Below are 24,858 nucleotides of genomic sequence, written 5' to 3'. Positions count from 1 at the left end.
GTTTACATGCCCATGGTTATTCAGCTGGAGTTGGACCTAACCAGCCTGACTCCAAACCCTTATATAACACCAAGCCTTGCTGCCTCCCCAGCCTTTCCTGATTTGGGAGCCCAGGTATGGTGGCAGGAAGATCAGAGGACCTCAGTGTCAAGTTCTCAAGGATCACCCTTGCTGGTACTGCCCTGCCCAGGACCTCCAGGGAGTAAGGAGAGGACCTGTCCTTCCTCTACACGTTACTGAACCTGGGTCCCAATGACAATCATTAGAATCAATTCATCACCAGTGACAACGCAGAAGTTCAGGCAGCTCAGACCTCTACCACATGGTGAAATCTAGAGGTTTCCTTCTTACTTGTCTGAACTAATCCAGTCTCAGGCTTTTTCAATAGTGGCATCTGAATCAGGCAGAAAAATCAGGGCTTTTTCTAGACATGAAAAGCTCTCCAGGGAACTGTGTACCACAATCTCTATCTCTCAAGAGATTCTTTCTTCTCTCCCAAGTGCTTTCCAACAGGGAACATTCAAACAATAACAGAAGCCAATATCTTGTGGGCGCTCAACACGTGCCAGGCCCCGTGCTGTGTGGTTTACCTCAATCTCCTCATTTTATTCCTCCATCAGCCTCAGGTAGTAGGTATCATTATCCCCATTTGCAAGAAAGAGGGGAAGTATCTCGCCCTGAGTAACCCAGCTAGTAAATTGAAAAGCCTGGTTTCTAACCCAGATCAGCCTGAGTCCAAAACCTGCCGATCTACAACACATCAATAAATGGATACTTGCGGATTATCTTACGAGCGGCACTGCAGTCCTGTTAACACTGTATATGGCAATAATTGTGAAACCTGGCTTATAATCAGGGCATAATGGCCTTTTAATTGCACCATCATGTCACTGTCCATAAAGAGAGCTTCGAGTCCCACAATGGGCTGAAAGATTAGCCTTATTGTGCAAAACATAACTGCATTCCGTTAAAGGCGCACACTAATGGCTCTCTTGGCAATAGGAATGGGGCTGGCACCTTAGCCGGGAGGATGTAATTCTCTTACGTAACTCATTCTCACCACACTGCAGATGGTAACAGGAAAAGTCTATACACACAGCTGACGGTGCCCAGAAGAACGTCTCACGGTGCACTGGAGGGTGAGAGAGTGTGCAAAGTTCGCTGACAGACTCAGCACAGTGCTGCCTTAAATCCCTAAAATAAAGACCATTTGAGCCCAGCCAGCAATGCTCACTGTCTTCAAGAATACTCCTAGGGCTTCCCTGGTGGCGCAGTGGTTGAAAGTCCGCCTGCCGATGCAGGGGACACGGGTTCGAGCCCTGCTCTGTGAGGATCCCACATGCCGCGGAGCAACTGGGCCTCTGAGCCACAACTACTGAGCCTGCGCGTCTGGAGCCTGTGCTCTGCAACAAGAGAGGCCGCGATAGTGATAAGTCTGCGCACCGCTATGAAGAGTGGCCTCCGCTCGCCACAACTAGAGAAAGCCCTCGCACAGAAACGAAGACCCAACACAGCAAATACAAATTAATTAATTAATTTAAAAAAATACTCCTAGATCAATCATTGAAGCTCTATTTAGCCCAAGTCATGGACTGCAAGTGTTAAACCCTTATCAAGTTTAATGCGATCCATCACAAAGTACCTACATTTTCAGAGACTTTCAAATATCAGAATTTTCAGAGGCAACCGAGCTCAGCACAGTTATTCTAGTTCTAAATCTGACAGTGGACGTTCAAGAAATACTGGAGCAATTACTATGCATCAGGCACTATTCTCAGTACTGGGATCAACAACAGCCCTGCCCTCTCGGAGCTTATATTAAAGAAAGAGAGACAAAACAAGGAACTTAGTTATTTTGAAATAATCGACATATGATAAAGTAAAATAAAGCAGAGTAGGGGAATAGGGAATGACAAGGCAAGTGGGAAAGACTTGAAGTTCGTGAGAGAGTAAGCCTCCCAGGTGTCCAGGTCGGGCCAGCAGGCCACGGCCAGGGAGAGAGAAGACAAGTCACAGGTCAGATTGTGAGTCACTGGGAGGACTTCCGTTTCCCCTTGGCGAAAGGGACTAGAGAAATTATTGTATGTAATGGATTACTCCATTCTTTAATCACTTGGCTATAAAAAGAGATTACTATTTAATCATAAAAGACATTGTTCAGAATTTCCTGGCGGTCCAGTGGTTAGGACTCAGCGCTTTCACTGCTGGGGGCCTGGGTTCCATCCCTGGTCAGGCAACTAAGATCCCATAAGCCTCGAGGCACGGCTAAAAATAAAATAAAACAAAAGACATTGTTCAAATTACGTTTGCTACGTGCCTTCAGAAAGGATGACATCCAGAACACGCTGGACCCTCCATAGGCCACTATACTATAAAGCAAAAGTCAGCATCACTTGCTTGTCCTTGACATCCATGGGGGTTCAGCTGTGAACACACCAAAACAAATTCACCAGACATTCTATATGGATGTCGACATCCATAGGGGTGCAGTAGAGCAAAGCGCCAATATTTACCAAGGATTTTTCAAGGTTATAGATCTCACATATGAGCTGCATAAAGACAGGCAGGAAGGCAGTAACCTACTTTTTTAGGATATGAATGCCAGCGCTTAACGAATTTGACAGCCTTTATTCTCAGTGTATACAAAATCAGTATATCCTGTTACACATATATACAAACTCAAGAAAGGGACCACTAACATCAGAGACTGGTGTTTTGCATTAAATAACCATCGTTTATAAAGCAACATCCTTCATGTAAACCCTTGTGGTGAGGAGATGTCAGAATGTTTTCTCTTATAAACCACTTAATTCCCCTTGGTGGATATCATCAATTCTGCCATCCGAAACTAGCTGGGTAATGAATGCCAACAAATGCAGTGAGCCAACTGTATGCCACTGCATCATAAGGTCAAGCTAATCTATTTTTAAATAACACAGCCATTGGCAAAGGGTGGCCTCCAGAAACAATGGACATGTTGGGTTGCCTGTCCTTGCATTATTTTTTGTAAAAGCTGTAGAATGCTCCACAATGTAACCTAAAAATATCCTTCAGAGAGTGGTCTTCTGGCAGCAAGAACAAAAATAGATTGATTTTTGAAAGTTTACGTTAAAAAAAAAAAAAAAAGACGTCAACACCAAGCACAGTTTAAGAGCAAGAGGGGACAAAAATCAGACTCTCTTCTGTAGCAAAGATCCAGTTTGCTGTCGGCTGGAAACACTGTACACAGGGACAATGCTACAAGAAAACGGAGGTAAGGTGTCATTCTTCTGGATGCTGACATAGACCAGGTCTCGCATGAACAGAAAACAGAAAAGCTCCTCATCACCCTGCTTGCTGAATGAACATCTGAAATTTCACTTCTTAAACTCCACCTAGAGTCAACAGGCAGAAATACTTAAATACAATTCATTAAGCCTTGTCAGTCATTTATTTATTTATAGCTCAGTATAAATTATTGACACTGAGAATCAGCTGATTGTAAAATCTGGTGATGAGAAAATGAACATATTAGGATCCTAAATGACAAGAAATCAAAGACGAATAGGGAGGAAAGAAGGAAAGATGTGGATGTCCTGGTCTGCACTTACCATCCGAATAAGAAGCAACAAGAGGGCTTCCCTGGTGGCGCAGCGGTTGAGAGTCCGCCTGCTGATGCAGGGGACACGGGTTTGTGCCCCAGTGCGGGAAGATCCCACATGCCGTGAAGCGGCTGGGCCCGTGAGCTATGGCCACTGAGCCTGTGCGTCCGGAGCCTGTGCTCCGCAATGGGAGAGGCCACAACAGTGAGAGGCCCGCATGCCGCAAAAAAAAAAAAAAAAAAAAAAAAAAAAAGAAGCAACAAGAGAAAATTCATTCATGCAGCCAACAAATTTTAGTGAACACCTATGACTTTGCCAGGTACTATTTTAGGTGCTGGGAAATAGAGGGGTGAACAAGTGAGATAAACTTCTTGTTTTCATGGACCTTACATTCCAGTGGGAAGAGAGACAGACAATAAAGAAGCAAAAGAAGAAGATAATGTGAAATTACAAGGTTGTTGTTTGTTTTAATTTATAAATTTATTTATTTATTTATGGCTGCTTTGGGTCTTCGTTGCTGCACGCGGGCTTTTCTCTAGTTGTGGCAAGCGGGGGCTACTCTTCATTGCAGTGCGTGGGCTTCTTATTGCAGTGCGTGGGCTTCTCATCGTGGTGGCTTCTCTTGTTGCGGAGCACGGGCTCTAGGCGCGCGGGCTTCAGTAGTTGTGGTGGGCGGGCTCAGTAGTTGTGGCTCACGGGCTTCGTTGCTCCGTGGCACATGGGATCTTCCCAGACCAGGGCTCGAACCCGTGTCCCCTGCATTGGCAGGCAGATTCTTAACCACTGCGCCACCAGGGAAGCCCGATAATGTGAAATTGTGTCAAAGCTTTGAAACACAAACCAGGATGAGGGGATGGCATGTGATCCAAGGCGCTATCTTATATGGGGTCAGTGGAATGGTGGGGCCAGCTCCTACGGGCTCTGGAGAACCAATTACATGGACCTCTTCCCAACTCCAGTGATGCTACAAATCAGTCTCCCCTCCACCAGAGCCGGCTGTTAAGCCTTTAGAGGCACACCACCAGATGAGAAGGTCTTTCTGAAGAGACACTAAGGAGAGGGGTCAATCCTGTGACCATCCTGGTGGAGTGTAGGGGTGGGGAGGAGGCAGAGAAAAAGCAAGACCAGAGACCCCGAAGCAGAATTCACAGGAAACTCAGCAAGACATGGCGCTATGTTTCAAAATGAGAACAGAATTATTTTCTTACAGAGCTGTTGTAATATATTCCAACTGGTCAAAATAAACACACAATGTCAAAACAAAACCCAGAAAGGCACAAAGAACTATATTCAATTGTATGTGGTCCTAAGTCCCTCATTACGGTGAGGGGAAGGGTCTGGTGGTGGTGTTGTGGTTTTTATTTTTTTTATTTTTTATTTTTTTTGGTGGTTTTTAAATTGTGACTTATTTATTGCCTCCATTCTGTCTATAAAAAAAGTGGAGGGACAGTTTGGTTCCTGGGTAATTTGCAAAGCCACAAAATTCACTTACAAAAATATGTAAGTGTGACCTATAATATTACCAGTTTGGGAAACTACAATCACACCCTTCTAAACTTTTGGAGTCTGGGTTATTCAGGGAATCTTAGCATTTTAGGAGTGCAAAGGATCTAAAAGGATACATCCACTTATTTTAGGTATGAAGAAAGGCCCGAAGAGGTGACTCACCAGAGATTACAGCACGAGTGGCCTAGCTTATTCTAGAACACAGATCACCTGCCCTACTCGATGCCACATTTTCAATATAATATATGTCTATATATGTCAATATATGTCTATACCCTAGGACAGTGGTGCTCAAAATTGAGCATGCACGAGAGTCACCTTGTTAAAAACACGGCACAGGCTCCATCCTCCTGAGTTTAGGTATCAGTAGGGCTGAGGCCTGGGAATCTGCATGTTTAACCAGTTCCCAGGTGATGTTAATACCACTGGTCTGGGGAGCCTACTTTGAGACCCACTGACCCAGGAACTAGAAGCATGGGTTTTGAAATCCAACACGGCTGAGTTCCAGCTCTACTTCAGCCACTTGTATGACCCTTGGAAAAGCCACCCACACTCTCTGGACCTCAGTTTCTGACACGTGAGTCCAGTTGGGAGGAATAAAGAACAAAATGCCCATAAAGCACTAGCTTAGCCAAGGGCCTGGCACTTCCTAAAGCAAGTGCTCAAAAACTACTAGCTATATCCTAGAGCTAAGCTTCCTTAACTGTAGTAGTTCCCCCTTATCTGCTGTTTTGCTTTCTGTGATTTCAGTTACCCACAGTCAACCACGGTCTGAAAATATTAAATATAAAATTCCAGAAATACACGATTTAGACGTTTTAAATTGTACACCAATAGCAGGATGAAATTTCCTGCCTTCCCCCTCTGTCCTGCCCAGGACATGAATCACCCCTTTGTCCAGGGTATCCTGCTCATTAGTTACTTAGTAGCTCAGTTATCAAATTGACTATCCAGGTACCACAGTGCTTGTGTTCAAGTGACGCTTATTTTTTTTTTTTTTTTTTTGCGGTACGCGGGCCTCTCACTGTTGTGGCCTCTCCCGTTGCGGAGCACAGGCTCCGGAGGTGCAGGCTCAGCAGCCATGGCTCACGGGCCCAGCCGCTCCGCGGCATGTGGGATCCTCCCGGACCGGGGCACGAACCCGTGTCCCCTGCATCGGCAGGCGGACTCTCAACCACTGCGCCACCAGGGAAGCCCAGTGACGCTTATTTTACTCAGTAATGGCGCCAAAGCACAAGAGAAGCGATGCTGGCAGTTCGGATCTGCCCAGGAGAAGCCGTAAAGTGCCTCCTTGAAGTGAAAAGGTGAATGTTCTCGACTTAATAAAATCATATGCTGTGGAGGCTAAGATCTACAGTAAGAATGAATTTTCTATCTGTGAAATCGTGAGAAGGAAAAAGAAATATGTGCTAGTTTTGCTGTCATACTTAAAACTGCACAAGTTGTAGCCATAGTGCATGGTAAGTGCTTAGTTAAGATGGAAAAGGCAATGAACTTGTACAGTAAGATATCTTGAGAGAGAGGGAGACCACATTCCCATAACTTTTATTATACTACATAGTTATAATTCGTTCTATCTCATGTTGTGTTTAATCTCTTACTGTGCCTGATTTGGAACATATCACCCACAGATAAGGGGGGATTACTGTACTTTTCCTCTTCTTCCACATACACTAGAATGGCTAAAGTTCAAAAGACAGACCAGATCAAAGATTGGCAAAGATGTGGCAGAACTGGAACATTTACAGCAGCTTTATTCCTAATAGATGAAAAAATAAACAGTCCAAATGTCCATTGACAAGCAAAAATATAAACAATCTGGTATATGTATGCAATGGAATACTACTCAACAATACAAAACAACCATGATACACACAATATGTGAAAAAAGCCAGACACAAAAGAGTACACATTGCATTATTTCATTTATATGAATTTCAATGACAGACAAGATTAATCCATGGTGAGAAAAATCAAACAGTCAATACCTCTGGAAGAGGTGGGGGGGGGAACTGACTAGAAAGGGACAGGAGGGAAATTTCTGGGGTGATGGAAGTGTTCTGTATCTTGCTTTGGGTGAAGCTAACATGAGCATATACCTTTGTCAAAACCCATCAAACTATATACTTAAGATCTGTGCATTTTATTACAGGTAAATATATACCTATAGTATATATAGTGGACATATATATGCTTTATTATATATATAAAGTAACATATACTTTATATAACATATATACGTATTTGTACATTCTTTTTAGGCACTTTTGTGACAAAAGACTGTCCTCTCCATTTAAAATTAATCAACTCTAACCTGGTAGATCCATTTAGCTTGATTCTTTCACAATCCAGTCCTGCTTCACATAATACCATTTGCTACAGACTGTTTTGGTCTGTGCATCTTTTCAGAGAGTTGCCATGAAACAGAAACAGCAGAATCTTCTCCCACAAGAAGACGGTGACATTTTCATACAGACAGCATCCAGAGTGACCCGTGTCCCTGGTAGTGGCTAGTTCAAGGTGCAGACAACACAAAAGTAACATTTTTCCTTTACCATGTACCAAGTAGAAGCCTATCTAATATGATTAAAACACAGTAACGAAAGCACAGGAAGAGCAATTTCGTAGTATAATTTAAATCTTATTCTCGATATAAAAGAGAAGGCTGGTGAAATGCTTTCTAGTGCCGTCTTTCTGTAATAAAGATGTTAGAAGACCTACCTGTGCCTGTGTAATCATTACAGGAAATAGTAGCTTTTACATTGCGGTGGATTCCAGGTCATTCAAGCGTCCCCATCCATATCTTTATTCTATCCCACTACAAGAAGAACAAGTAGATTTGCCTACACACACACACACACACACACACACACACACACACACACACACACACACACACGTTCTATGAGCATTCCTACGTAGCACACAAAATAGTTCCGGGTGAAAGCAAATAAGATGGGGAGACACTACAGTTTCCTTCGAACCCAGAGATACCTGATTCCAAACACACTTTGTTAGCTGACCAACCCTTCCGGACTGCCATGATGAGGTGGCCCTGGGACGATGCCTCCCAATCTTTGGTAACTGATGGAGGGAGGCTCAGCCACATGTAGTAGCTTGCACACTGAAAACAAGCCCCTACTGGACTCATCAGACACCAGTAGACCCCCGCACAGGATATGCAGGAACTCCTGCCTGTCCTTTCACCAGCCCTTTCTCCAAAATGCCCCTGCACGGCGACCAGCAGCTGATCCCATCAAATGCTACAGCATTTTCTCTACAGTTCTATCAAGTCCTAATAATCCAGGTACTGGTATTAACTTCATAAGTCAGGATCCTGACACTAAAAGCTAGACTTAGAAATAAATAACTGCCCCAATTCACTTTAAACATAACAATAATAGCTAATCTTTATTGAGCACTTACTATGTGCCAGGCACTGTTCTGCACCCTTTGTGCTTATTAGTTTATGTGACACAAGAAAGCCAGTTTACAGATGAGGGAGGACACATTCTCAAGTGAGGCAAGGTGACAGGACCTCAAGCAAAGCTGGGGAGATGTGCAATGAATGAGCCACAGTCTCTCCCTTCAAAGAGCTTACCACCTTGTATGGAAATGAGGGGAGGGAACTAACATAGTTCAGAGTAAGTAAAAAACTACAAGATACACCTTTAGGGGAGTCCAGAGGAAGAAGGATTTGTTCATCTGGGCAGGATGCCTGAGGGCTTCTTGGAGGAGGTGTGCAAGTGGACAATGAGGACATAAACGGAAGGAGTTTATGTTATGGAAACATAACCGTCAGTCCCTCAGCTCCCAAAGCTACCAAAAGGCCCAACTCTTCTCCCTGTCCCCCTCCTCCGTTTCATCTGGAACGGGCCTGTTTCCAAAAGAGGACTAGCTCAGCCCAACCCTTCTTTCCTCTGACACATTCCTCCAGCTGCTGCTTGCCCTTCCAAGCCCGCGCAGGCACATATGGGAACTTTTCACCAGGGCTCAACCTGGTGCTTTCACGGGGAAGAACCTGCGTCATGGTGCATGGTCGTACAAGGGCTCCCTTTAAGGGAGTCCAGTCCTTCTCTATTGGACTGTATCAGGGACAGCCCCATGCCTGCACCAAACTAAGATGTAAGGGACTCCCCGCCCCCACCAGCAGCCATCATAAAGGTCATCACTCCTCTCTGGGCTTCTGAGAGATGAGTTTGCTTCCACTCCCTCCTCTCAAGTGTGCTCCTGGGGCTCCCACGGTCATTCCCCCACCTCTTCCTCCTCAGTGCTTAAGGCTCTGCAACAAGGACTCAAACCCTCACTCTTGGCATCTGTGTGACCTTGGACAAGTAACTGAACCAACATCAGTCCCAGTTTCCTTATCTGTAACATAGGGTTTATAAGAACAACTCGGTCTCAGAACTGTTGTCAATCAGAACAAGATAGTGCAAGGAAAGTATTTTACATAGAGCCTGGCACGTAGTAAGCTAACAAGAAAGAGCAGCTATCATCATCATCACAGGGATGATGATGGTCTTAGTGATGGTGATGGTGGTGATGTTGGTGGCAGTATAAACTTGGGCTTGAGTAGCACTGAAATACCCTCTCCATTCTCTCCCCCCACCGCCACCCACGAGCCTGGGGCCGGGCCCACACGGTCGAGACACATGCGTCATCCTGCTGTGGGGTGAATGCAGGATCTTCAGGCGGCGGGCTTTGGAACTGCCAGGCGGTGATGCCCGGATCCACCTGGGCGGTCGCGGGTGACGCTGATTTTCTGATGGAGGAGGCCCAACAACCAAAGACCCTCACCTCCTTCGTACCCATTCTCCAGGTCTGGAAACAGACAAGTGGCCAAAGAACGCAGCAACTGCGCCTGCTGCAACACTCGCCCAGGGAGTCAGGAGAGCGTCCACGTTGCCCCTGCCAACTCTCCTCCAGGTGCAGGCAAGCTGTGCTGCACTTGGTGGCGGAGATAACAGGTTGGCAAACCAGGCCTGGGAAAAATCTCCGCGCTTCCCCGCGCAAACCCAAGGCCCTCTTCCCAATGCAGGTGAGCAAACAACCCACAACCTCTCAACAACTTTGTATGCTTCACTATCACAGGGCGCACGGCCTCAACTTCCCCTCTAAAACGCATTCGCAGGAGAAAAGCGGGAAATCGAGTTAGGGGGCGGGGGGAGCCTCCACAGGCCGATCCCCTTTTCTAGGGGCGCCTCCGGGCGGCGCGTCCCGTCTTACCTTGTCTGACGGCTTTGAAGGTGATGGCCTCCTTGCAGCTGTCGATAACTCCCAGTACGTCATAGCGGGGTAAACCGGACACCCGGATCCCCTGCACCTCCAGAAGCAGCTCCCCCTCGCCCAGCCGAGGGCCCTGGCCGCCGCCGGGAAGCCCCGCCACCTCGGCCGCCGCCACCGCTCCGACATACGGAAACTCTCCGTTCTCCGCGCCCCCCAGCACCGTCACCCCCAGCTCGCCCTGGGGTCCCCGCTTCACGGTGAATTCGTGAACCCTGCTAGTCCAGTGGTTCTTCTTCTGGATCACTTTCGACATGATGATTTACGCCCCTCCACCCCCCCCCAAAAAAAAACAATAAAATGAGACAGGTGCCTTCCACAGCACAAGCTCCCAAGCCCACGCTGGTTCAAGGGAGAGACATCTCCCCCCAAATAACGCAACGGGAGAGAGAAACTTGGCAGACTCGCTCCCTGCACACACTCGCGCACTCAAGCCATCATAAAACAAACTTTCTGGGCTTCCCCGCGAGCCCTGCACAGGCGCCCGCGAGCTTTGTTTGCATTCCGGTGCTTCTAGGTCCACGTTCCGGCGCCTGACCGTGCTCTCCAGGACCAGAGTCCACTCTGCGCCGCTTGGGTTATTTTTTTCCTTCCTTCCTTTCTTTCTTGCCTCTTAGAAATGCGGTGTTTCCTCTTTGCCTCCCGCCTGGCTCGCCTTTCCTCGCTGGCGGGCTGTTACTGAGGGTTAGGGAAGCCCTTCCAGCCAGTTGCAGGGAGCCCTGGATACGCGGTTGCGGAGCGCGGCGTGGGGGGGTGGGGGGCGGGGGAGAGGGACAGGAGGGAAGTGCCTGCGTCCCCTTTAAGCAGATACAAAGGCTCGGCTTGTTTTGTTACAGTTCATTCTATTCCGCGCCGCCGAGCGCAGCGGCCGGAGAGAAGAGACGCGCGCGCATGCGCCCCGCGGCCGCCAGCCGGCCGGCCCGCCCCACCCCGCCTTCCCGAAGGGAGAGATTCCAATGTGCTTCCCGTTGGGTCCTAAATCCGACCTACCAGAAGCAGGCAATTTCCCCCCCCTTCACACACCCCTCTTATTCCTCCTTTTATTTCAGTGCCCACGCCTCGGCAAATCCCTTTGGGAGTTTGCGGGATTCGCAAGGGTTTTCCTCCAACCATTTGCAACTTTTGAAAACATGGGCAATCTGGCTTTGGCATTTTAAAACCGTTTCAAACAGGTGGGGGTTGGGGAGCCTCATATACTCACCCTCGCGCTCACACTCACGCACACACGCACGCACTCACGCCGCCCTAAGCTTCCTTACCGCCCTCGGCCAGTGGCTGGCCCCGCTGTCGGTCACCGAGCCCGCACTGTCTGCCGCGCCCCCCCCGCCCCCGGCCGCATTTCCCTATAATACACAGTACCCGACCCCGAAGCTTCTGTCCGCCGCCTGCACAAAGCCCTCGGGTTCGGCTCCTGGAGCGGGGTCTGCCCGTGGGTCTGCGATCCTGTGGAGGGCGACCGTGAGTGTACCCTGGGTCCCCCAACTGGGATCCCTGGGAGAGTCACACGCTCACACACACACACACACACACCCTTAAACTTTGGGGCCAACTTTTTTGGACACAGGGGAAAACTATAGGTGAGGGAAAGAAGCCAAAAGGCAAGAGGAGGTTCGGGTCTTCAACCGAAAAGGGGTCTAGCTCTTTAACTCCCTCGCCGGGAGAGACTTCTGGAGCCAGGCATCTGTCTCGGGCTCAAGTTCCTGGCTGAGCTGGGCAGCCTTTGGACCCGCCCCAGGGCCAGGAGATAAGGATCACTTCTGGGTCTGGGATCTGCACCCGAGTCCTGGCGCCCGCGGGAGCGTGGGCGCGGCAGCCACCTCTCGGAATTCGCAGCGCCGGGGGCTGAGGTAGAGCCAGTTTCTATCCCTGCTAGGTCTCGGAACGTGCTCGGGGGTGGCGGACAGAAAGAATACCCTGCACCGGCAAGGCTGCACTCCCCCACATACTCCCCAACTGGCCTGGGCGATAGTCTCCCAAGCATTTTCTTTCCCTCAGTGATTTATAACTTGTTTCTTCATCTTTGGTCACAGGAGAGATTTCAAGTGCTAAATAAGGGAGGTGAGTGTAAAGGACTCAGAAAGAATGCGGTGCTGCAGAGGTCACGGTTGAGAGCCGGGCTCTGGGGTTTAGGTTCCCACCGGTCCAATCTCTGTGTGACCTTGACCAAGCGCCGGGACCCCTCAGAGCCTTCGTTTCTCCCTTGTTAAGTAAGTATAACAATACCTCACAAGATTCTTGGGAGTATTACAGGGAGAACACTTGTAAAGTGGCATATAATAAAAACTTAGTAGTATTAAGAGTAATAGTAGTAGTTGGAAAAATTAGGGATCATTTGGGGTTTCAAGTTAGATGATGATCATAATTCCTCCTCTCCTTTCCAAAGCTTAAAATATATAGGCATACGTTTAAATATTTTAAAGCACTGTTTGTAGGGTGCTATTCTAAGCCAATAAAAATAAAAGAAGAATGTTGCTGTTTCTCTCTTGAGATATCCAGAAATGAAAAATCCTATTGCCTTGTAGTATTTGTAAGAGAAGGAAGTGGGGCTTCCCTGGTGGCGCAGTGGTTGAGAGTCTGCCTGCCAATGCAGGGGACACGGGCTCGTGCCCCGGTCTGGGAAGATCCCACATGCTGTGGAGCGGCTGGGCCTGTGAGCCATGGCCGCTGAGCCTGTGCGTCCGGAGCCTGCGCTCCGCAATGGGAGAGGCCACAACAGTGAGAGGCCCGTGTACAGCAAAAAAAAAAAAAAAAAAAAAGAGAAGGAAGTGGCCAGTTTTCCATGGCTCTTCTTGGTGAGGGAAACTTTGTCTTCAGCCTCTTTTCCTGGAAGATACCCATTTGTTTCCAACTTGACTGAATCAAGACGAGTGAGAAATTCAGAAGGTTCGTTCCCAAACCCAAACACAGATCCAGCCAGTCAGAATCTTAGGGATGGGTTCTATCATCTGGACTTCTAAGGTTCCCCTGAAGTGGTGCTGGTATACAACATGAAGACCACGAGTCTAGCATCTTGATTCCTGAGCATTTTTTACATCACAGACCCTTTTAGGAGAAGAAATGTGTGGTCCACATCCACCTGTAGAGTGTAAGCTCCAGTGAAGTGTGGTTTACTGATGCATTCCCAGTTCCTAGAACAGTGCCTGGTACCTGGTTAATGCTCAAGTATTTGGTGAGTGAATCCTTCCCCACAAATGCACGTTTTTGTGTAACACCTTAGACTGAAATCACAGATTCCCCTACAGATCACTGGTAAGCTTGACCTTGTATGTTCCTCACTTCCGCAGCCCATATTCTAGGATTGCGTGCCAAGAATTCCCCCACTTGCCTCCAATCACTGGTCCCGTACCTCCTACCTCACTCCCACCTGGAGGAGTCCAAAGGATGGGCAAGACCAAGTGGTTTGCGATTCCTCCCACTGGCAAAGCACCATCTTCCCTCTCCAGGATTCCACGTGTTTCTGAGGCTGAGAAGGGAAAGGACTTGGAATTTAGCCCACTTCAGTTTTTAGATGTGGAATAACCCCCAGAAAAAGAAGGGATACCTAAGGGTACAGACAGCAGGGTGGAGAGAGGTATAGAGAGACATATTATAACCCAGGAACATAAAAAGAAGTAATTTGAACCTCCAATGCAGCTAAGACTGTCAGTTTTTCCAGACATTAAGTTTACGATATTCCCAGGCTCTCTGCTCCTCCTCTGACACTCTGTCTACTCTGTTTCTCCTGGTTCAGTTCCTGTGTCCCAGATTGGAAACAACTTCAAGGCAGAAATCATATCTATCCTTTTCCAACCTTTGAATCCTCAGCACCTAAACCCATGCCTTGAGGGGAGTGTGCATCCTACACACTTAATGAATGAACGCATGAATGCATGGATTAAGTGTGATCTTAAACTGGATAATATATGGCCTTCGACATGAAATGCATTTAGATTCAGTGGCTAGAACCGATTTATAGATTGTTATTTTGAAAGAGCTTATAGTTATCTTGGAGCATATTTTTCTTGAATAGATGTAAAGTGGGATCCTAGTGTTCTGGCTTCTCTCACTTACGTTATGACTTTGACAATACATTCCAGTGGACAAAATAATGCCATAAAACATCTAACTTGGAGGTTTACCATGTGTGCCAGGATAATTATGTGCATTATTTTATTTAATCACTACAACAATCGTGTGAGGTAGGTGTGACCTTGACTTGCATGAATGACCTTGATTTTACAATTGAGGAAAGTGAAGCTAGGCAAGTAAAGAAACTTGCTCAAGAGCTTGGAAGTGATAAAGCTAGCATGTGCACCCAGAGGCACAAACCAAAGCCCATTCTCAGAACCACTGCACTCTGCAGGTGTAGGATGTGGCCATCCACCATCTAGCATATTTGGGCACCAGCGTTCTTTGGCTCCTGAATCTGCCACATAGAGTGTGCATATCAATTAAGTCACCCTGCTATCTCTTCCCTTGAAACTGAAGGAATACAGTGTTTCACTCCAGAATCCAATCTCCAGTTCCCCTTCTGTAGGCTCTGAAGATCGAATAATTTACTGTAATGTAAAGAGGATTAATTTGCAAACATTTCTCAAGTGTTTGGAGATCTGTGGGCTCTGGTACAGGCGACGTGCCAAATGGCCTTATACTGTTATGGCGGAAGCATTTCAACAATGAACTCTTAATAAACACAGTGGATCGAGATAAGTAAACTGTGACACAATAAACTCTGCACAGATTATGATTTAATTTTCATATAGCTAGTTCAACTAAAGGGAAGAAAAAAAATCCACAAATATAAATTGTACATTGCTTTTCTTTCTCACAAATAACATTTCCTTTCAAAGTTTTCTAGCTGTGAGTAAAGAAATCATTATTGTAGTCTAAAGTGGTAACTTACCTCCTTTTTCTGAAAATGCGAAGATGGGAGATAAGTTCGTTGGTGTGGGGCAAAAGAGGACATGAAAATTGGTTATCTTTTAGTTTCTGAAGAATGCCATTGAGGTGTATATTATAGATATCAAGGTAAATATTTCATATTCAAGAAAGGTAACTGACGCCAAACTGGTAATTTAGAGCAGAATATCAACAAAGGAGGTTAAAACCCTTAGTTCAGATTGAAGGAAACAGACACTGAGGGCAACTTTCCATGTCATCTCCTGGAGGGGCTTTTATGATTCGCTTGATAACTTTTTCTTTTCCTCACAGGGAGGCAGATGGGTTTTTTCTGACCATGGTACCCCTCCCTTTAGTCCTTTCAGCTAGGCAAGAATAAATAAAATGTTAATTCTTGTGACCTTTCAAGACATCACATGTGAACTAGTCTTTTAATACCGCAGAGGAGGAAGAGAGTTTAATCCTGGCTAATGTTCTGGTTCACTTCCTGGGAAAAAAATGAACATTGGTAACTGGAAGATTTGAAATTCGACGTTGGGTCCGAGAAAGCAAGTGAAACCAAAGAATTTATCGTGGGAATCTCTCCTAAAATGTCCAAAATGTTCAGCTGTAATGTAGCATATCATCCTACATAATTCCACTGAACATATACCTCATGATATTGTTAAGTCCTTGAGAACAGGGTGTTTGCATTTTCTTCCTAATAGGTATTTGTATCTCTTTTATTTCATCTCCCACCAACTCTATGAAAATATAGTAATTGGAACATGGTAGATGCTTAAATAATACAGGATTTTATTATTGAAGGTGTTCACTCACTATATGTCTTCTTCTTTTTGTATGTTTTTAACAGTTTATTGCGCAGAAACTGAACTGAATGAGAGAGAAGGAAAATACACGTTGAAATCAAAGATGGAATGCCCATATTTTTAAAAATACCCTAGTAATGTAAGTTGTTGCAGAACAATTTTTTAAATAGCTAACTAAAAAGGCAACATTAAATTTAGTTATTCAAAATTGTATTACCACAAGGGACTTCCCTGGCAGTCCAGTGGTTAAGACTCCACACTTCCAATGCAGGGGGCCTGGGTTCGATCCCTGTTCAGGGAACTAAGATCCTACCTGCCCTGGGGCGTGGCCCAAAAAAAATTGTATTACCACAAGATAAGCAGTTTCTACATTTGGGTGTATCTCCTCCTGGACTTTGGTCAATACAAATATATACACATGCACGCAATCTACCTTCTTAAGTTGTCTCTCTCCCTCTCTCCCCATTTGGGATTTACAGTTAATTTATGGAATAAAATAATCCTTTATACCTTTTATTACTTACCAATATACCCTCAATTTCTATTTGTTAAATATAAACCTCTATTGATCACTTTTATTAGCTCAATAATATCCTATTTTTGAATGTTCCAAAATGTATGAAACCAATGCCCTATTAATGATCATTTAGGATTCTTAATGGGGCTGAAGTAATTATTTGTATTAGGATGTTTTGGTTGCCAGTGACAGAAACCTAGTTGAACTAGCTTAAGCAAGAAAGGAAATGTATTACTCCGTATAACTGGCAAGAGTAGAGATGAAACTAGTTTTCATCAAGGCTGGATGAAGAGGCTCGAGCGCTGCCCTCAGCTTTCTCCATCTCTCAGTTATTTTTCCCTCTATGTTGCCCTCATCCCCTCCTACTACATACAGATTGGCTTTCTCCCGACAGCCGGGAAAGATAGCCACGTGCAACTTACATCATCCAGGTTTAGCAATCCCAAAATAAAGGAGATTTTTCACTAACAGATGGGAAGAGCAATGAGAGAAATTTCAGTCTGTATTAAAGCTTTCAGTTTCAATTGTAGAGAGTAGACGGAGTCTGCCTACTTTTCAGTAGCTTTGAGAATAAACACAAGTGAGTCACAGACATGATTGGCTGCCTGATCAAGCCTGGCAGAGTGTGTGTGGACTTGAGACGACTCAGGGAAACCTCATTAAAATGAGTTCCTCTACAAGTTCCGATCGTGGTCGCCTCTTCCACAGTTAACTAAGAGTTCCAAGAATTCAAACGTAGTGTGAGTTTGATTTCAATCGAAGCTGCAGTGGTTGGCCCACATGTTGGTAGCTATTTTGAAGATATTCTGAAGCTGGCAATAGTGCAGAATTGCACCCTTTACAAAAGAAGCCAGTCAAGTGTTATACGTGTTTAATACAGATGGTTTGTTAAACTACATAACATCAATTTCAAATATTCTGAAATGAATCTTAAATTTTTCTGAAGCTAAACTAAACAAGAAAATTAAATATTCTAAGATGGCCCATGACAGTTGGTAGATTGTTTTCATTCATTTGTTCATTCAACAGATGTTGATTAAATACTTAATTTGTCAATTCCTACTAGGCACTGATGGTACAGCACTAAAAGACACGCTATTTTTTTTTGCTGGAGGAAGCTTACCTCCTAATTGAATACTCATTGGATACTGAGACAAGAAAACATACCAGTTCAATAGTGTTGGGTAAGTTCAATGCCAGGGAACCTAGGGTGATCCTGGTGGACATTTCTTTGGGAAGGATTGTAATCCACAAATATGTCTTCAGAAACTAAAGGTGCCATTGTTAGAAGAACTTCTTGCATCCTCCACCTATAATTTATTTTAATAGTATTTTAATAAATGAAAGACAATGTCCAGTTTTATGCTCACATTATGATACTTGAAGGTGTGCTTTATGGAACCATTCACTGAGTTCCCAGATGGTTACAGCTGCCCACAGTGTGAATATATGGTTCCATAAAGGACAACTCTGTCTTGCCACAAAGCCAATCCAGCAAACACTAGGCGGAGTTTTAGAAAATGACTCAGCAATCTGGAATCTGAGCAACCTTGCTCCTTGAACTGTACCATCTTTGGAAAATTGTTCCCCATAAAATCTTGTAGCCAGATGAATAAGAACCCCCAAAAAATGTGTTATTCACTTTCCAGATTTAGCACATTCCTGGAATTTTAAACTCATTTTTGTGGACTGTTGCCCAGGTGAGGGGAGGCTTAGCCAAACCGGGAGTGGTTTTGAGCAGCATCCCCCAGGGAATCAGTGCCCAAATTTGGCGTGCTTGTATCCTGAACATTCCTGACACTCCTGGCTGAGAAATTCAGCTTGCCTGAGTTTGGGTACCCCAAGGATTTTACATGCAGCAGAGAACTGCTGAATTAAGCTAAGTGTTGGAAGACATTGCAGTTTTAATCATTAAGTTAGTTCCCTGCTTCAGTGAACTTAAAAGCTGGCATATGCTTGGGAATGTTTCTGCTTCCAAACGCACAGCATGTGCATTTTTCAGATGTTTGACCTTGATCTTGTGACCTTTCCTCTAAAATCCTGAGAGTGCTGGGAACACTCACAGCTGAGTGATGGGAGCAAAACTAGACAGATAGCAATTCTTTTTTTCTTCTCTCTCTCTCTCTTTTTCTTTTTTTTTCTTTGCTTAAATCTTAGGTTACTCTGTTTTAGACTAGACCCCTAGTCTAAATAACTTCCCCTTCAATTATTAATTTTATTTTAATCTATCATTTTGGTATGAGTTTACATTTAGAATTGATACCACTAAAGCCTAAAACTAGTAAAGCTATGTGATCCACCTGCTAAGGCAAGCTGGCATTTATGACACCGCTCTCCAGATAACCTTCTCTAGGTTAATGTTTTCCAATTTTTTGATTGCTGTTCAGAATAAGAAATGCATTTTGTTTTACCACCACATATACACACATAAACATGTATATAAATAATTGAAACAACAGTTTCAAGAAACCATATTTATCCTTTCTTCATATCATGCACTATGCCTTGGGTTATGGCCTACAGCCAAATTTATTTCTTAACCTTTCCCTGTATTACCTACAAGCTAAGAATGGTTTTATGTTTTTCAGTGGTTCAAAAACAAACAAACAAAATATACTGAGACATATTTACAATATGTCATGTGCTCTTCTAAGTCTTTGCATTTATTAACTTGTTAAATCTCTGGTGGTTAACATATTTTGAGGGAGTGCTCAGTGTGTAGGATGCTTTGGTAAATGCTTTCAGTGATGCACTTACTTAATCCTCTCTACCTTATGAGGCAGGGAGTATTAGCAGTCCCACTTAATAGATGAGGAAACAGATGCTATGTGACTTGCCCAAGATCACACACCTAGGAAGTGGCAGTTGGGATTTAATCTTAGGTTTCTCTGCTTCCAGACTTTTGATTCTTTTTTTTTTTTTTTTTTTTTTTTGCGGTACGCGGGCCTCTCACTGTTGTGGCCTCTCCCGTTGCGGAGCACAGGCTCCGGATGCACAGGCTCAGCGGCCATGGCTCACGGGCCCGGCTGCTCCGCGGCATGTGGGATCTTCCCAGACTGGGACACGAACCCATGTCCCCTGCATCGGCAGGCGGACTCTCAACCACTGCGCCACCAGGGAAGCCCTAGACTTTTGATTCTTAATGCTATTGATGTCTGCAGCTTCGTGACCACAGCTTAACACATAATATGGGCCCAATGCATATTTGAAGAATGAGTGAATACATGTATGAATGAATGAAGGATTCAGAGATAGAATGATGGTATCCCATAAATCCTGACCAACTATGGGAACACAGATAAATTAGGTGATTGCTTGGTGCTTTAAAAAGCAAGCAAGCAAGCAAACAAAGTAAATCCCTCATTTATTGAGTGCTAAATACTGCATTTAAGTGCTTTCAATACATTTTTTCAATTGACCCTCATAATGACACTATGAGGTAGATGCTACCCCTATTTCGCAGAAGAGACTGAGGTTCAGAGAGGTTAAATCCCTTGCCTAAGATGACATGACCAGTATATTTAGACCTGGTGTGACTAAGACAGACGATGTTCTTAATTACTGTGCTATGTACCACCATTTATTCATTTCTAATGTCACTGTAATACTATCTACCCCCATGATTTTGTAAGCAAAATAGACAATGTATCAGAACGTTCATCAATAACTATAGTATTTTCCAATGACATATTTCTCTATCAAAAAGTTAAAAACACAAGGTGGAAGAAGTAGAGGAGGCAGAGAAATACCTTCCAGTACATTTGATATGGAGATTGTGTTATTAAAATGTTGTTATATAATTTTTGCAAATGTTCTATAAATCTAAAATTCTAGATTATTTATTATTATTTACTCTAGAATTAAAAATTTTTTAAAGAACAGTATTAAACACATGAAAAAAGAATGTTTAACTTCATTAGTCATTAGAGAAATGCAAACCAAAACCCCAGTGAGATACTACTATACCTCCACTAGGATGGGTACAATTTTTTTTTTCATGGAAGATAACAAATGTTGGTGTAGATGCGAAGAAATTAGAACACTTATGCATTGCTGCTGGAACTGTAAAACGATGCAGACACTGTGCAAAACAGTTTGATGGTTCTTCAATAAGTTAAACATAGAATTACTATACCACCCAGCAATTTAGTTCCTAGGTATATATATCCAAAAGAATTGAACACAGGTGTACAAACAAAAACTTGTACATGAATGTTCATAGCGGCAATTTTCACAATAGCCAAAGATGGAAATAACCCAAAAGTCCATCAAAAAAATTAATGTATAAAGAAAATGTGGCTATCCATACAATGGAAAAATTTTCAGCTGTAAAAAGGAACAAAGGACTGATATCCACTATAAATAGAAGAACCTTGAAAACATGATGTCAAGCGAAAGAAAACAAATACAAAAGACCACATAGTGTGTGATTCCATTTATCTGAAATGTCCAGAACAGGCAAATTCATAGAGATAAGAAATAAATCGGTGGTTATCAGGAATTGTGGGGAGGCAGGAGGAAGAGTGCTGGTTAATGGTTATGGGATTTCCTTTTGGGGTGATGAAAACGTTCTGGAACTAAATAAAGGTGATGGTCGCACAACACTGTGAATATACTAAATGCTACTGAATTGTGTACTTTAAAATGGTTAAAATAGGGAATTCCCTGGCAGTCTAGGGTTTAGGACTTGGTGCTTTCACTGCAGTGGTCCCGTTCAAGCCGGGAGGCCAGGAAAAAAAAAAAAAAAAAAGGTTAAAATAGCAAACTTTATGTTATGTGACTTTTACCTAAATTTAAAAACTCACTCTGACACCATTTTAAAAAGGTAGCATACTAAAATAATATAGAATGTGCTGGGATATACGATACAACTTACAAAGGAAAAAATTTAAATATTATGTGAAATACCAGGACTCAGTACAGCATCCTGATCTAGAGTATGGACTTTCAAAACTGGCAGCTCTAGAATCAAAGCCCTGTGCCGTCACATAATGACTAGTTATCCTTAGGCAAGTTTTATAACCTGTATGAGACTCGCTGTCCTCATTCATCAACTGTGTGTAATTGCTGTTAGTTATAATGTAATACTTTTTATATAAGTTGTCACTTAGCCTAAATATGATGACGAAGATTAATATATACTTTGATCTTTTTTTCCTTTGTATATATGTGAATTGAGTGTTGCTTGTCTTCCTAATGATCATTTCATTAAAAGCAAAGGGTTTAGGGAGATAACCATCATAGTTTTATCACCATATGTGTCTTTCTACATCCCAAGAAAAGTATCCTGTGAACAGATCTTTAAAGTAGCTTCCAGGGACTTCCCTGGCGGTCCAGTGGTTAGGACTCCGCACTTCCACTGCAGGGGTTGCGGGTTCCATCCCTGGTCAGGGAACTAAGATCCCACATGCCTCGTGGTACGGCCAAAAAAAAAAAAAAAAAAAGTAGCTTCCAAAGGAGTCTAGCAATTCGCTATAACTATTATGTGAGGTTATATTGAAATTTAGGCTAAATTGCTTTAGTAAAATTTCTAGGCTGCTCCCAACCTGTTACTAAGGAAGAATGGTCGTGGCATATGGGAGTTGACAGGAAAGACTTTATAAGAAAAAAGATACCTATTTTTCCTTCCCTTCCCCTTGAGGATAACTAAGCTGTTCCCATGAATATGAAGACTGCTTATTTCTTCTTGAATTTGCATATGGCATCCTCCCAGGTAATTTATGGAACAAATCCTGACACAGCTCCAGAAGAAACCATATAGCCCCTTTAGTATCATTAGTAACCAAAAGGCCAAACGTTTAAAGAGGCAGAGGAAATCCATCTCCCAAAGGTTCAGACCCAGCACTCTCTGCTCTATACCCTATACAATTCCTCCACCCACACAACTCAGCCTTTCGTAAGAGAAAGAAACTTCTAGAACCCTGCCCTCTAACCTCTGTTCCTCATCTTCTGGAGCCCTCCTGGGAGTTGAGGAATGCGGGGAAAATAGCTGCAGGGTTTGGCTTCCAGTTGGTCAACCCTGACACTAATTGCTCTCTGGGAGATTTTCAGTCTTTGTTCTTGGCAAGAAACTGCAGGACAACAAAAGCTGCCAGCTGAGTGACTATATGAAGAGCAGGGAGGTGGGTCTGATAGGTATGTGGGAAGGGAAGGGTTTAACACTTTCCACTCCTGCTCAAGCATTCTAGTCTTACCAACAACTGTAACGAAGTTTCACTGACCTACAGGCATACCTGTTTTCTTGCATTTTGAAGATACTGTATTTTCATAAACTGAAGGTTTGTGGTAACCCTGCCTTGAGCAAGTCTATCTGCACCATTTTTCCATCAGCATTTGCTTACTCCAGTTCTCTGTCACATTTTGGTAATTCTCACAATATTTCAAACTTTTTCATTATGATTTTATTTGTTATGGTGATCTGTGATCTTTGATGTTACTATTGTAATTGTTTTGGGGGGCCACAAACCATGCCCAAGTAAGAGGTAACTTATCTGATAAATGTTGAGTGTGTTCTGACTGCTCTACCAACCTGCTGTTCCCCGTCGCTCTCCCTCTCCTCAGGCCTCCCTCTTCCCTGAGACAAAACAATATTGAAATTAGGCCAGTTAATAATCCTACAATGGCCTCTAAGCATCCAAATGAAAGGAAGAGTCACATGTCTCTCATTTTAAGTCAACACTAGAAATGATGAAGCTTAGTGAGGAAGGCAAGTCAAAAGCATAGATAGGCCAAAAGTCAGGCCTCTTGCACCAAACAGTTAGCCAAGTTGTGAACACAGAGGAAACGTTCTTGAAGAATATTACAAGCGCTGCTCCAGTGAACCCATAAATGATAAGAAAGTGAAACAGCCTTACTGCTGATATGGAGAAAGTGTTAGTGGTGTGGATAGAAGATCAAACCAGCCACAACATTCCCCTAAGCCAAAGCCTAATCTAGAGCCAGGTCCTAACTCTCTTCTATTTCATGAAGGCTGAGAGAAGTGAGGAAGCTGCAGAACAAGAGTTTGAAGCTATCAGAGGTTGGTTCACAAGGCTTAAGGGAAGAAGCCATCTCTGTAACATAAAAGTGCAGGGTGAAGCAGCAAGTGCTGATGTATAAGCTACAGCAAGGTATCCAGAATATCTAGCTAAGATAATTTATGAAGGTGGCTATACTGAACAATAGATTTTCAGTGTCGATAAAACAACTTTCCCTTGGAAGAAGATGCCATCTAGGATTTCCATAGCTAGAGAGGAGAAGTCAATATCTGGCTTCAAAGCTTCAAAGGACAGGCTGACTCTCTTGTTATGGCTAAAGCAGCTGGTGATGTGCCATTGAAGCCAATGCTCATTTACCATTCTGAGAATCCTAGGGCCCTTAAGAATTATGCTAAATCTACTCTGACTGTGTTCCATCAATGCAACAACAAAGCCTGGATGACAGCTATCACATCTGTTTACAACATGGTTAACTGAATATTTTAAGCCCACTGTTGAGAACTACTCCTCAGAAAAAAAAGATTCCTTTCAAAATATTACTGCTCATTGACAGTGCACCTGGTCACCCAAGAGCTCTGATGGAGATGTACAACAAGATTAATGTTGTTTTCATGCCTGCTAACATAGCATCCATTCTGCAGCTCGTGGATCAAGGAGTCATTTTTACTTTCAAATCTTACTATTTAGGAAATATATTTCATAAGGCTATAGCTGCCATAGATAGTGATTCCTCTGATGGATCTGGGCAAAATAAATCGAAAACCTTCTGGAAAGGATTCACCATTCTGATGCCATTAAGAACATTCAAGCTTCATAGGAAGAGGTCAATATTAATAGAGGTCAAATATCAATATTAACAGGAGTTTGGAAGAAGTCTATTCCAACCCTCATGTATGACTTTGAGGGGTCCAAAACTTCAGTGAAGGAAGTTACCACAGCTCTGGTGGAAATAGCAAGAGAACTAGAATTAGAAGTAGAGCCTGAAGATGTGACTGACTTGCTGCAGTCTCAGGATAAGACTTGGATGCATGAGGAGTTGCTTCTTATGCACAGAAAATGGTTTCTTGAGATGGAATCTACTCCTGGAGGAGATGCTGTGAGGATTATCAAAATGACAACAAAGGATTTAGAACATGACATAAACTTAATTGATAAAGCAGCAGCAGGGTTTGAGAAGGTTGGCTCCAACTTGAAAGAAGTTCTACTGTGACTATCAAACAGTATTGCATGTTACAGAGAAATCATTTGGTAAAGTAAGAGTCAATTGGTGTGGCAAATTTCATTGTTGTCTTATTTTAAGACATGGC

General features: G+C 43.8%; 1 protein-coding gene and 1 long non-coding RNA gene across 2 annotated transcripts in view; one reads left to right on the top strand and one right to left on the bottom strand.

Annotated features, from left to right (window-relative positions):
* The window catches only part of MAGI1 (membrane associated guanylate kinase, WW and PDZ domain containing 1), a 620,740-nt gene extending 609,521 nt beyond the window's left edge, over positions 1 to 11,219 (bottom strand). Inside the window, exon 1 of the mRNA XM_082637692.1 lies at positions 10,314 to 11,219. Within this exon, the coding sequence (XP_082493818.1) occupies positions 10,314 to 10,626 (313 nt within the window). The 5' untranslated portion in view covers positions 10,627 to 11,219. The remainder of the gene's footprint in view (positions 1 to 10,313) is intronic.
* A 522-nt stretch (positions 11,220 to 11,741) lies between these two features.
* On the top strand, positions 11,742 to 23,511 carry LOC309813452. Its single transcript, XR_014295503.1, has 5 exons — positions 11,742 to 11,828; positions 12,401 to 12,577; positions 16,102 to 16,196; positions 17,641 to 17,758; positions 23,136 to 23,511. It is a non-coding gene; the product is annotated as an uncharacterized lncRNA (long non-coding RNA).
* Positions 23,512 to 24,858: the final 1,347 nt, after the last annotated feature.

The sequence above is a fragment of the Mesoplodon mirus genome (genome assembly GCF_964341445.2).
Source record: "Mesoplodon mirus genome assembly, chromosome: 12".
In the NCBI taxonomy this organism is placed as follows: domain Eukaryota; kingdom Metazoa; phylum Chordata; class Mammalia; order Artiodactyla; family Ziphiidae; genus Mesoplodon; species Mesoplodon mirus.
Note: the sequence above shows the minus strand (reverse complement) of the source record. Positions and strands in the feature narration are given on the sequence as shown.